The sequence below is a fragment of the Aulonocara sp. 'chitande type north' Nkhata Bay genome, linkage group LG9, assembly GCF_057382095.1.
Source record: "Aulonocara sp. 'chitande type north' Nkhata Bay isolate Kocher_YH1m ecotype deep benthic linkage group LG9, A_spYH_male_GT1.1, whole genome shotgun sequence".
Lineage (NCBI taxonomy): Eukaryota > Metazoa > Chordata > Actinopteri > Cichliformes > Cichlidae > Aulonocara > Aulonocara sp. 'chitande type north' Nkhata Bay.
In genome coordinates this window covers 35,713,818-35,726,635 of record NC_141352.1, presented here as the reverse complement: position 1 = coordinate 35,726,635, position 12,818 = coordinate 35,713,818, and the positions used below count along the sequence as shown (strand labels likewise).

The 12,818-nt window shown below is 45.2% G+C and overlaps 1 protein-coding gene across 3 annotated transcripts in view; it reads right to left on the bottom strand.

Annotated features, from left to right (window-relative positions):
- nrp1a (neuropilin 1a) overlaps window positions 1–12,818 on the bottom strand; it is a 62,348-nt gene that overhangs the window by 31,143 nt on the left and 18,387 nt on the right. For all 3 annotated transcript variants that reach the window (XM_086307273.1, XM_086307275.1, XM_086307274.1), the window contains 2 exons: window positions 10,302–10,483; window positions 729–956 (listed from right to left, as the gene is read on the bottom strand). In XM_086307273.1, coding sequence (XP_086163399.1) covers window positions 729–956; window positions 10,302–10,483 — 410 coding nt within the window. The remainder of the gene's footprint in view (window positions 1–728; window positions 957–10,301; window positions 10,484–12,818) is intronic.

Genomic DNA, 12,818 nt, shown 5'->3' with positions numbered 1-12,818 from the left:
AGCCTAGATTGGACATTGAACTCCCAAATGTACAGGCACTAGGCATACGGTCTGTGACTGAAAAAGGAAGTATGGGAGGATTGTGACAGGAAGTGTTCAGCATTTGGCAAAGACAAAGCATTCTGTTAGACCACTTCCAAGTATGGTTAAGGTAGTTAGCCTTCTTGCCCAAAGAATGTCATCTTATTGTTTAAAGTTGCTCCTTTCCTTTTGGAAAAACAGTGAGCAGCGAAGCTGAAACTTATCACTCCACTCACCCGCATTCTCACGCTCCCACCACAGGTTAACAGGTTTTCAAGAATAGTTTGAGTTTCACAGTCAGTTTGAGCTTGTCTGACTTGGCCTCCAAATTCTGCAGATCTCAATCCAATCAAGCATCTGTGGGATCTGCTGGACATAAAAGTCAGATCCAATGAGGCCCCACCTCACAACTTACAGGTCTTAAAGGATCTGTTGCTAACATCTTGGTGCAGATACCACAGCACACCTTCAGGGATCTAGTGGAGCCCATGCCTCGATGGGTCAGGGCTGTTTTGGTAACAAAAGGGGGACCAACACAATATTAGGCAGGTGGCCATAATGTTATGCCTGATCTGTGTATATTAAGTGATCTAACGCTGCCCAGCAGGTAGGAGTGATGCCCTAAATTGTTAAATGATGCATTGCTGCAATGCCTCACACTTTCACATTAAATTGTATTCAATTCTCTGTTCTTCCCATTCACTCACCTCCAGGGAACCCATCCCAGATCTCCAGCCGGTCATAGCGGCAGAACACACCAGTAGGGGGTGTTGGGTCGGGCTCCAGCTCAAAGCTCTCGAACTCCAAGATGATTTCCGACATTTTCGGGGCAAAGATCATGAAAGTGCAGTCCAGGTTGTTGGGGTATTTCTCGGGGAACCCAGGTGACTTAATGATGCCGCTGTTGGAGGTGAAGTTCCTGGAGCATTCTGGACCTGCAGGAAGGATGACAGGAAAAAGTGAGATGAGAAGTGAGAAGATGAATGGGGGACAAAGGAAGACATTTGAATGACTATTGCTTAAGTGAGTTGCTTAGGTGTTAAAGTAAGTTTTAGAAGCTCAGCCTTCCAGCTGCCCTACTGAGGGGAGGACAGTTTACGGCCCATAGGTGCAAGACCACCTCAGTAGTTCTTGTTTTCACATCTGGATCTCTACATCTGGATGTTCAAAAGCTCAGAGCTTTTGAGCATCACACTCCATCACTGTATGTGTGTTAAAACTGGAGGAACATCTGGGCTGAAAGTGTAAACATTAGTGAAAGGCCTCAATCACCAGAATCGGGGGAATGATGAATAAAGAGCTTGATTTGTTCTGATGTTCTCATGTCTGCGAAACATATGAGAGGTGCTCGAGCAAAATTACAGCGTCAGTGATGGAAGGCAAAGTGAATGACTGCGCATTCATCAACACGCACGCACGCACACCTAAACACACAGTTTTACACCAGGAAAAGTCAAAATATTTATGCACAGCTCCCCGGAGAGCTACCTTTCAGCTGATGAGGAGTATTAACGCATTTCCCATGGCAGACACTTCTCACAAGCACAAAATTATGATTTAAGAATGATTGACATGTGAGTCAAAAAAACAAAAACAAACTGAGACTAGCAGCTGCTTGAAAATGTTTAAATGTATGTGACAGACATTAGGATGCGTTCACTATGCAGACTCAAGCATCAGTCCCAAGTGTTAGAAAGCGCCTGTTTTATACAAACATATACACAGAGATAGAAAATCAGAAAAAAAAAACAGAATTACTGTTGTTCGGGGCAATTATTTTGAGCCATTAGTTGTAGAAATGTACCCAGGATAACATCATTTTCATGCCTGTCTGGCAGCTGGCGTGATGGGTGCAGGTGGGGCCAATCGAAACCAAAATTGCAGGGAGTTATCATTAGACAGAGCCACTGTGCCGCAGTCACTGCAGCTTAAATGAATGTGGCAAACTGCATTTTTTCCATCGCCACTCAAGCATCTTGCTGGGCCCCTAATTGAAGACCATCAACCCCACTTGAGCCTGTCCACCGGTGCTTTGAGTGAAGGGACGGAGAGCCACGTTGATTTTCTCCCCTCGTCCAAAGCTGAAAGCCACAGCGAGCCGGCGCTTTGACTCCAAAAAGAGTTGACATTTAGTGCGGCGGCTAAAGTGTGGCTTTCGCGAACAGTGGGCGCCATTAATTTCTCAGCTTCCCCCTTCGTATTTACCCCAGGAAAAATTCGGATTGATTTTTGTTCAGGGAGAGTGCTCCCCGGGATGAGAGGGTTGTTGGATGCTGGAGATTTGCACTTTGCCACATTTGATATTAATGTCACGCAGTTCTGGGGGTAAAACTATAGATGCAAGCCAGTTCTTTCTGTGGTGAGTGTTCTAGACAGCTGTAGCATCCAGAGTGCTATTCAGGTCAATGTGTTGAATTTATTGGCTCCGAGCTCCACTCTCCATCCATTTCATCAGCTTCTACCATGACCCTTATCTCAGCTCAGCAGTTGACCAGAACAGATTTAAAGTTTGGAAATGGTTCACGCTGAAAACCTGTCGAAATCCAAGCAGTAGGCTGGCAGTCAAAGAGCACAGTACCACTACAAATTTTTGTTAGTAAAACTACAGCTCTTACAGTATCATTTCTACTGGTTTCTGATTATCTCGGCTAAACACTGGTACATGCTTCCCTTATCATTAGAAGACATAGCATACATTTTCACTGCTATGCAGATGACACCCAGCTCTATCTGTCCATGAAGCCAGATAACAAACACCAATTAGTTAAACTGCAGGAATGTCTTAAAGACATAAAGACCTGGATGGCCGCTAACTTTCTGCTTCTTAATTCAGATAAAACTGAGGTTATTGTACTCGGCCCTGAAAAGCTTAGAAATATGGTATCTAACCAGATTCTTACTCTGGATGGCATTACCTTGGCCTCCAGTAACGCTGTGAGGAACCTTGGAGTCATTTTTGACCAGGACATGTCCTTCAATGCACATATTAAACAAATATGTAAGACTGCGTTCTTCCATTTGTGCAACATCTCTAAAGTTAGAAATATCCTGTCTCAGAGTGACGCTGAAAAACTAGTTCATGCATTTATTACTTCCAGGCTGGACTACTGTAATTCATTATTTTCAGGATGTCCAAAAAACTCACTGAAACGCCTTCAGCTAATCCAAAATGCTGCAGCAAGAGTCCTGACAGGGACTAGAAAGAGAGAGCATATTTCTCCTGTTTTGGCTTCCTGTTAAATCCAGAATTGAATTCAAAATCCTTCTCCTCACATACAAGGTCTTAAATAATCAGGCCCCATCTTATCTTAATGACCTTGTAGTACCATATCACCCTATTAGAGCACTTCGCTCTCGCTCTGCAGGCCTACTTGTTGTTCCTAGAGTATTTAAAAGTAGAATGGGAGGCAGAGCCTTCAGTTTTCAGGCCCCTCTTCTGTGGAACCAGCTTCCAGTTTGGATTCGGGAGACAGACACTATCTCTACTTTCAAGATTAGGCTTAAAACTTTCCTCTTTGCTAAAGCATATAGTTAGGGCTGGACCAGGTGACCCTGAATCCTCCCTTAGTTATGCTGCAATAGACATAGGCTGCCGGGGGATTCCCATGATGCATTGAGTTTTTCCTTTCCAGTCACCTTTCTCACTCACTATGTATTAACAGACCTCTCTGCATTGAATCATATCTGTTATTAACCTCTGTCTCTCTTCCACAGCATGTCTTTATCCTGTCTTCCTTCTCTCACCCCAACCGGTCGCAGCAGATAGCCCCGCCCCTCCCTGAGCCTGGTTCTGCCGGAGGTTTCTTCCTGTTAAAAGGGAGTTTTTCCTTCCCACTGTTGCCAAAGTGCTTGCTCATAGGGGGTCATATGATTGTTGGGTTTTTCTCTGTATCTATGAAGCGCCTTGAGGCGACTTATGTTGTGATTTGGCGCTATATAAATAAAATTGAATTGAATAGTTACCAAGGTCCCCCACACCAGACTTCTCCTCTGAGTGCTAAAAGGCATTAACCAGAGATACTGTCCCCAAACTGAACCAACCTCACCGTCAACATTTCTGTTGCTATGTTCTTTCTGAACTGTCATAACTGAGGCGAAAGCAAGGACAGACCTTCTTATACTGTCAGCTTTTTTGTTCCTGGCTGCATGCAACTCCCTCCAAATGAAAAAAGAGGAGCGAGAGAGACAGAGCACTCTGGTTGCTCCCACCGGTGAGATAATCACCCAACAGATCTCTTTTATCTGCCGTCTCCACATGGGAGGGCTTCTGTCCCCAGCTCCTCTCACTACGCCCAGGATGTTTTGTGCTGATGCGAGCGAGAGGCAAACAGAAAAGCAGTCACGCTTTCCTGTCACATCGCCCCTACATGCGCTGCGTGTGTCTTGACAAGGAGCTTCAGGAGACAAATATATCCAGCTGTCAACCAAAGGCTAACACCCTGCACCTCAGTTACTCCCTGTCTCTCCCTGTGCTGTTTTACTGCTGCAGTTGTGGGTGTCTCTCCTCGTAGATTTCTTAAAAACAGGAAAGGTTAAAAAACAGGTTTGCAAACATGAAAAAGTGTGACTGAGCAAGCACGCGCAAACTGCAGCTTTTAAACTTAAAGCAGAAGGACGGGACAAAGAAAGGAAGAAGCAACCTTGAGCGCACAGCATTTAGTGGCAGCCTCCAACCAGACACTCCACTGTTTACCGCTGGCAGTAATGACTTCTGTTAACTCTCATTTATATGGAGTCCTTCTCTGGATGGAGGAGTAAACAGATGTCACTGGCAACTTGCTTCCTGAATGATTTGAATTTGTTTAACAGGGCAAGTTGTAGCTGGCAAAACGATATCTAATGGGGATTTGATTTCAATCTTTGCTAGAGTGAGAGATTCATAATGAATGCTAAATAAATGTGGTCTGGACATTAAGGCAGTGGTGCGCCTTTCAACTCTTAAGTCTCCCCTGATTGCTTGTGCTCTGTGTTGCTCTGAGTGCTGAGAGAAAACCGGAGACTGTGCGTTAATCATTAGAACAACCAGGGAACGGGTGTCAAATGTGACAGCCTCTTGCTATTTTCCTGCTGTCCCCCTCTTTTTCTTTCTGCTCCTTTAACACTTCAAACTTTTTTCTTTGCATCTAATCATCACTGCCCCCCACCAACCCACCCAAGTCAGGGTGGGTTGGCTGGAGCCATAGAAGCTGAAGGTGTTGTTCTTAGGCTGTTAAGTAAATCACCACTGTTTGTGTTCTATGTCGCTCTCCGGCTGATTATTATCCCAGTTCTGCCCCCCTGCGCCATTAATGCCCCCCACCGCCTTCACGCCTGCCCCCACCCCTTCCCATTTTGTTCTCATGCCACACTGACAGAAGGGTTAATTGCCGGTGGAGAATTAACTCCTTCCACACTAAATCAAACATTGACCTGGAGCCTGTGGAGTGTCTGTCATTGAAACAGATGGAAGAGGCAGGTTTGCATTTACCCCCACACACTCACACACACATCCTGAGGCTCTGCACAACTGACGTGGTATTTAGCATGCGCCTATGACATCACCCTGCCTTCCCCACTTACAGGGATGGATGACACTGCACTGATAGGATGGGGGTGGGCTGGGGACACAGTATCCCTCGGGCTCCCCTGAAAGAAATTTGTTGTCTCGAGTTTCCATGAGGGCCTTGCATGTGTGTGTGTGTGCGTGTGTACAATGACAGTGCGTCTCCAGATGTGACCTCTGCCATCAGGCATCAGGGTGTGTCGTCCACAAAAGCCACCCTCCCATTAGGTCCCACTCAGCACACGCACACACCTTCAAAGTGTTTTCACAGGTGTGTGCTCAGAGTAAAAGCAACCACATCTCCATGACATGATAAACAGGGCCTTTGCATGAGAACATATATATTTTAGTGTGGCATGGTAGGCCTCACTCCAGGCTTAGTCATTCTGCCGAGCAATTAGGATGAGCTGTGTGCGTGTGTGTGTGTGTGTGTGTGAGTGGGGTGGGGGCTACCAGTGGCACTATCTCTGCCTGCTCTCCCACTTCAATGGGAGCTCGGCCAGCCTTGGAGCAGCTCTAAGCAAACTGAGGAGCTGCTAAAAGAAAACATATGTTGCGCGTGTGCGCACACGCGTTCACTTAAAGAGGACGGTTCTTTCAGATGACAGGACAAACACGGATCTTCTTCTTACAAAAGCAGCCGGATTTCATTGGTGGGTAATCCAACATCAAGTCATTTTACACTGAGGGGGGGGACGCATTACTGCTTTTCACTCTCATTGTTGCTCGATTTTTGCAAGTCGAGGCCATTGTTTTCCCAGCGCATTCTTTTTAATCGACATTTTATTTTTATCTGGGCGTCAAATGCCTCTGTAGAGACGCACAAACACTAGCAGCTTGCTGAACTGCTCCCTTTGGGCCAAACACTCCTCCCTCTCCGACTTATCCCTCTTGTCTATCTCTTTCTTCACCACCATCTAGCTCTTCCCGCCTCTCGCCAGACCTCAGCCAGCAGAGCGAGGCTGCCAATTTGTGGGCTATAAAATAAATAGCCCATGCTAATTAAGATGGTTGGATGGGACTGAGGAGTGGAGAGGGGGTAGAGACTGATGCAGAAGCGGCCATAGAGAGCCTGCAAAACAACCTGTTCTCTACCAATTAGACACTTTGCAGGCATGCCGCTGATGAAAGCCAGGGGTACAGATGCCAGGATTTTTCAAGTGTTTCTGAATTTGTAACTACACAGCTTACAGCTGACGTGAGTGAACCTGCACATATAAACATACTTGTAAAAGTTGGCATATGATCCCAAAGGGGGGCTGTGCATTTGAATATGTTTGCCTTGTGAGCATATTTATCTTGCACACGACCTTTGCTTCTGTTAAACCCAGGATGAAAGGCAGCGGCAGCCCCCAAGGTTGACTTCCAGTGAGCCGGGGCCTATAATCACAGTGATAAACAGCCTGCATTCTTTGCATTTCCCTTCATTGACATGCACGGGCGTGAGTCTCCCGTTTCCCCGTCCGTTATCGGAGCATCTGTGTATCATCATTAACGTTACATGTGTTAGCCAACACAATGTTTTCCCAACTAATGCCGTGCGTGTTGATAAGCTGCGCTAATCAGCTAGCTTTGTATCTCTCTTTCTGCTCGGTCCTCTCTCTCTCACTCTCTCTCACTCCAACAAACAGAGCTGCTAATTGATCTCAGAGCCCATTCTTGGCAGGAGCCAGCACCACAGTAGTCAAAACACAAAGTGAATTCAAAGCTTAACGATGGTCTGGATCCACTAAGAAAGTGATGGCGCACCCACGGTGCTCTTCTCTGCAGGGGGGGATAGCACTGGGTGAAAAATATTCATATGAAAAAGTTCGACCCTGGCCCCGATTTGCTCTCTGTCCACGCTTAGACTCATGTTTCTTGCTAGATTCCCTGTGAGTGTTCAGCAGTTCTTCCCTATCGCCAAAGGGCCCCTAACACGCCTCATTTATAATCAGTCCTGGCTAATAGATGAGACTGGGAAATACCAAGCTAATCGTGGAAAGAATGTAGCAGATTTAACTAGCCTATCAGGGGGGAATGTGTGTGTGCGTGTGGACCGGTTTGCGTATGTCGAGGTGTGTCGCTTTGATCTCGTAAATGGACCCACACTCCACCAGCTGCCCTACTGTGATGGTGACACGCACAAACCCAGACATACAAGCACAAACACACACTCGCTCAGATTAAAAGCAAGGAGGAACCTTGCTGGGCTATTTATCATGTCTCCTGGGGTCACGGGGGGCTGTCCCATAGACTGCTGCTAGGGTTAATTAATAAAAGGAGTCTGTCGCACCTACCTGGCCACTACTCACTCTCTAGATATGCTGTTCTCCTCTGCCTTCTTCCAGTCTAAACAAAGGAAGGCAGCAACCCAACAGGAAATTCTCTTTCTTGCTATGCTTCGGTCTGATAAGACAGACATCCCCTGATAATATTTTTGATTTAACATACTGGGCTCTCACCTAAAATTACCCAGAGGTCCTATTTTTAAGTATTAAGGGAGGAACATGACTAACTGCATACTACTGTGGTGCTGAAAGTGTTTCCTCAGCTAGAGCCCTGCTAAGTGGATTGAAATAATTTTCTCCACAACTAGCACATCAGAGGTTATAATAGCTGGTTCATACCCTTGCTGTGGATTGCCATCTGACAATAAACCAACACTTGAAACAACATTTGTTAAATCAGCGCTTAGAAAATTATGCCCATGCTTATTGTCTAATAATTCACACCAGATGAAAACTGCTACAATTATGGAACATATGGGACTATGATTCATTGGTTTTGAATGAAGCATATTGCTTGCCATATTGCATTTGCATAATTTGATGCTCTAATGCCTTGACTAAATCACAAACAAACCATGAAATTAGATGGAGGGGCTCTTTCTTGCTTCATTATCAGAATTATTCCTCCAGCTTTTATAGCGTGTTGCACCGCGTTTGATAGATTTGACAAATTAGGGGACTGGGACAGCGTTCCCTCAACTTAAAGCAAGATGTCAACAATTACTTTAAGGTGTCAGCTCAGACATTTTAAATGTAATACCAATGCAAATAAGAACAAAAGAAAGATCATCACAGAGTAAGCTTGCTCGAAAAAGGAGGAAAACACAACTTTGAATTCCGGGCAACTAAGTTTCCAATGGTTTAGCGAACCACAGCTGATGCAAAAAGTGCTTCAAACTGCAGTTCCAATAATGGCCACTTGAGGTTGTCTTCAAAAAGCGAGCCTCATACATCAGTGATAAAATCTCAAAGGTAAGAGAAGAAATAGGCATGTCAACAGCCAAAAAACATTTTGGATCTCTAATGCAAAGTTTATGATTAACAAGGGTGGACGTTGTTTTTTTTTCTTACCCATCCATTTAAAATGTTTCAGGGCTTAAAGCACTGTATGATTGAGAACATCTGCAGTTCAAGTGACAGGTGTAATAATAATAATGGATTGCATTTTTATATCGTGCTTTTCGGGGCCCTCAAAGCGCTGTACAATTCCACTATTCATTCACTCTCACATTCACACACTGGCGGAGGCAAGCTACAGTTGTAGCCGCAGCTGCCCTGGGGCAGACTGACAGAAGCGAGGCTGCCATATCGTGCCATCGGCCCCTCTAGCCATCACCAGTAGTCGGTAGGTGAAGTGTCTTGCCCAAGGACACAACGACCGCGACAGTCCGAGTCGGGTCTCGAACCGGCAACCTTCCGGTTACAAGATGAACTGCCAACTCTTTGAGCCACGATCCCGTGGTTATAACAGCAGTGGTTATAACTGCTAGCTGTCTAGTGAGGTATTACCTCAGCTAATTGAAGCCACAGAACGAGGCCCCTTGACAGTTTTTGTGCTGTTAATCGTCTTTTGGAGAATTTTGTGCGCAATTATGTGACAAGTGATATTGCTTATGGTTTCATTATTGTACTAACAAATCGTCCAAGAGGAATTTCAGTGAGTTAAATTCCCAGAAAGGTGCTAACTAAGCTAGCTAATATTTGGTAATAATAACTCACTGAAAAATGGCCCCTTCTGGCTCCAAAAAACAAGCAAACAATACAACTGGTGACATCACAGCAGCTCTGTAAATCTTTAATATACAGTCTGTGTTCAAGAAGAGCTACTAAATTTGCTTTGAGGTAAGTTTTGTCAGTTGCATTTCTGTTTGTTACTCTGCAGCATCCCCTTTTCTTTTTGTTAAAAAGAACAAAGGAGAAATGATTTCCTCCATCCTTGAATAACAGCATGCACAATTTGATATTGCTGATGTAAAATATGCAAGATAGCAATTTTTAAATGTAGAATACAAGATAAATATATTTTTAACATGAATGTGAAAAGGGCAGCATGGTGGCACGGTGGTTAGCACTGTTGCCTCACAGCAAGAAGGTCCTGAGTTCAATTCCACCATCAGGCCGGGGTCTTTCTGTGTGGAGTTTGCATGTTCTCCCCGTGTTTGCGTGGGTTCTCTCCGGGTACTCCGGCTTCCTCCCACCGTCCAAAGACATGCAGCTTGTGGGGATAGGTTAATTGGATAATCCAAATTGCCACTAGGTATGAATGTGAGTGTGAATGGTTGTCTGTCCCTATGTGTTAGCCCTGCGACAGACTGGCGACCTGTCCAGGGTGTACCCCGCCTTTCGCCCTATGACAGCTGGGATAGGCTCCAGCGCCCCCCGTGACCCTGAAAAGGATAAGCGAATGGATGGATGGATGGATGAATGTGAAAAATATTGCTATTGTGCAAAAGATAACTGTCACCTACCTGTCTTGAAGATCTCGTATCGGATAGAGAAGCCTGCTCCGTGGGTCTCGTAGTCGGACACAAATTTGATGAAAAGCTGGTTTCCAGAAGAGACGACTGGAGAAGGGGCAATCTTTCCACAGTACTTCCCCACCAACTGACCGCTCTCATCGGTGCCATCTCGTACCTCCACATAGTCATATCTGAACAGAGAGGACACAAGGGCGGGAGTGTCAGTCCCACAATGTTGTATATGAATCATATTCTTTTTTGAGTCTAGTGTTTAGGTAATAAGGTTGAAAATCAGACTATTACTGCTATTATGTGCATGTGCACACATTCTCAGAGGACCACAGAGCAACACAACATACTGTGCAGGTTATGTAGTGGAAATAACACACTGTGTGCTAATGAGGTCTCAGGTTAAAACTCGGAGAACAGGTGGGCAGAGTTTGCTTTCATTATATCGGTGTTCAATGAGCACACACACACACACAAACGCGCGCACACACTGCAGAGGTTTTTCTGCTCCCAGCAGCACCGGGGTCAGATTTATGTAACTGCTTTAACTGGTGAACTTGAGCTGAACAGTTGTCTATCTGCTGTTTAACCACAGGATAACAGCCACAGTGAGCCTGTTCTATAACAGAATAAAACGGGACTCCAACGTAATTATATTTTGGCCTTTGGCTTAGATTGGTGTATAGAACGAGCAGGTGCTAAAGCTATTAAAACACACACACTCAGAGAGACACACACATGTACACACACTTGAACATCACATTCAAATGGAATTTCAGACCCACGGCTATTGAAGGGAGCAGCCACTTAATTGAGTCAGCGCAGAGTTTAGGAGTCGAAGAGGAAAACAGCTTTGAAATAGGACACACACACACACACACACACACACACACACACACACACACACACAGATTCTAGCATGTGAAACTTAAGTTGGTAGAGGAGAAATCAGAGTGCTTGGCAATCGGGGGTGGTCTAACTAGCCCCTGGTTATCTGTGGGTGCGAGTATTTTCAGGCACTTGTTAAAGGTGTACATTAAAAGCATTTGAGTTGCGGTTTTCACTCTAGTGCCTGCATATATGTGTTTGTGTGTGTGTGTGTGTGTGTGTGTGTGTGTGTGTGTGTGTGTGTGTGTGCAAGTTTGAACGATGTGCAGGGATGAGTTTTCCGTGCTGTGTTTTGACTGTGAGTGACAGATTGAGTGCTCCTCCAAAAGCAGATTTCAGTTCAGGTTTCCAACATTCCTAATTGCCCAGAACACGAATATCCTGCCAAGTTTTCCGCTCTCCAGGCCACTTACTGTGGATATCCATACCCAAACCACAAGGGCCTGTGGCACAGTTCCTCCATCTTAATCAGGAACCAGACGAATAAAATATAATTCACACATAGTACATTTAAAATAAAACAAAAAAATTGATATATGTGTGTGCAAGGCGCAGCGAGTGTGTGGTCACAATCAGTCGTGCACATGCTCTGTCTGTCTCCTTAGAAGAAAATATGTGCCTTCTGGCGAGCAAGAACTCTTTTCATAGTTTTCCTTGATTCCCAAATTACTGTCAAAACACCGGGGCTCCTTAGTGATTCCAAACTCCCTTAATGCGTGGGATTTTACACAAAAAGGCGATTTACACTTTGAATGATGGCGAGGGTGAACCAAATCCCTCAGGTGAGACCTCACATGTATCAACATGTACCCTTTGACACCTTTTTCTGCTAAATGGTTTACTTCACCTGCCTCAAATTTTTAAAAATGTTTTTGTAAAACAGGAATTGAATTACCAGCGGTGGTTTGGGATTAAGTGGGAAGGGGAGTGCCCGCCGGGTTTTCATATGCAAAACATTAAGGCGAGCAAGAGGGACTGGCATGTGAGAGGCGAGGACAGAGGGTAACTAACTGTGGAGCTGGACAGAAGTGTCAGCGCTACAAATTAGGTCTCCTGAGGCAGCGCGGTGGATGGATGGCTTCACTTGTCTTTCGGCTCAGATGGGGTGATCTGGGGTGATATGGAGCTGTCAAGACACACTGAGCCTTGTTCTTCTTCTTTCCTTTAAATCAGCGGTCCCCAACCTTTTTTGCGCCACGGACCGGTTTGTGCCCGACAATATTTTCACGGACCAGGTGTCGCGGATAAATACAACAAAATAAAGCTAGTACCGGTACAGAAAAAAAAGAAGATCTATTCAAAACAAACGTGAAAAGACCCAGGAAAACCGAGTTAACGAAAAAAAAATGATAACAAAATAACGCTAAAAACTGATAAAAACCCTGAAAACCATACATTTCACACCCGAGTCTCACTCTCGCGGCCCGGCACCAAATGACTCACGGACCGGTACCGGTCCGTGGCCCGGGGGTTGGGGACCGCTGCTTTAAGTCTTTAGCGTGTCAGGTTAAAGGTTTGATACCAAGAAAGCAGCTGTCTGCCTGCCAACAGCCTTGGATAGCCAGATGTTTACACTCGAAATCTTTTTTCAGAATGACCCCACACACAGGCGACGTCACTGCATTACAA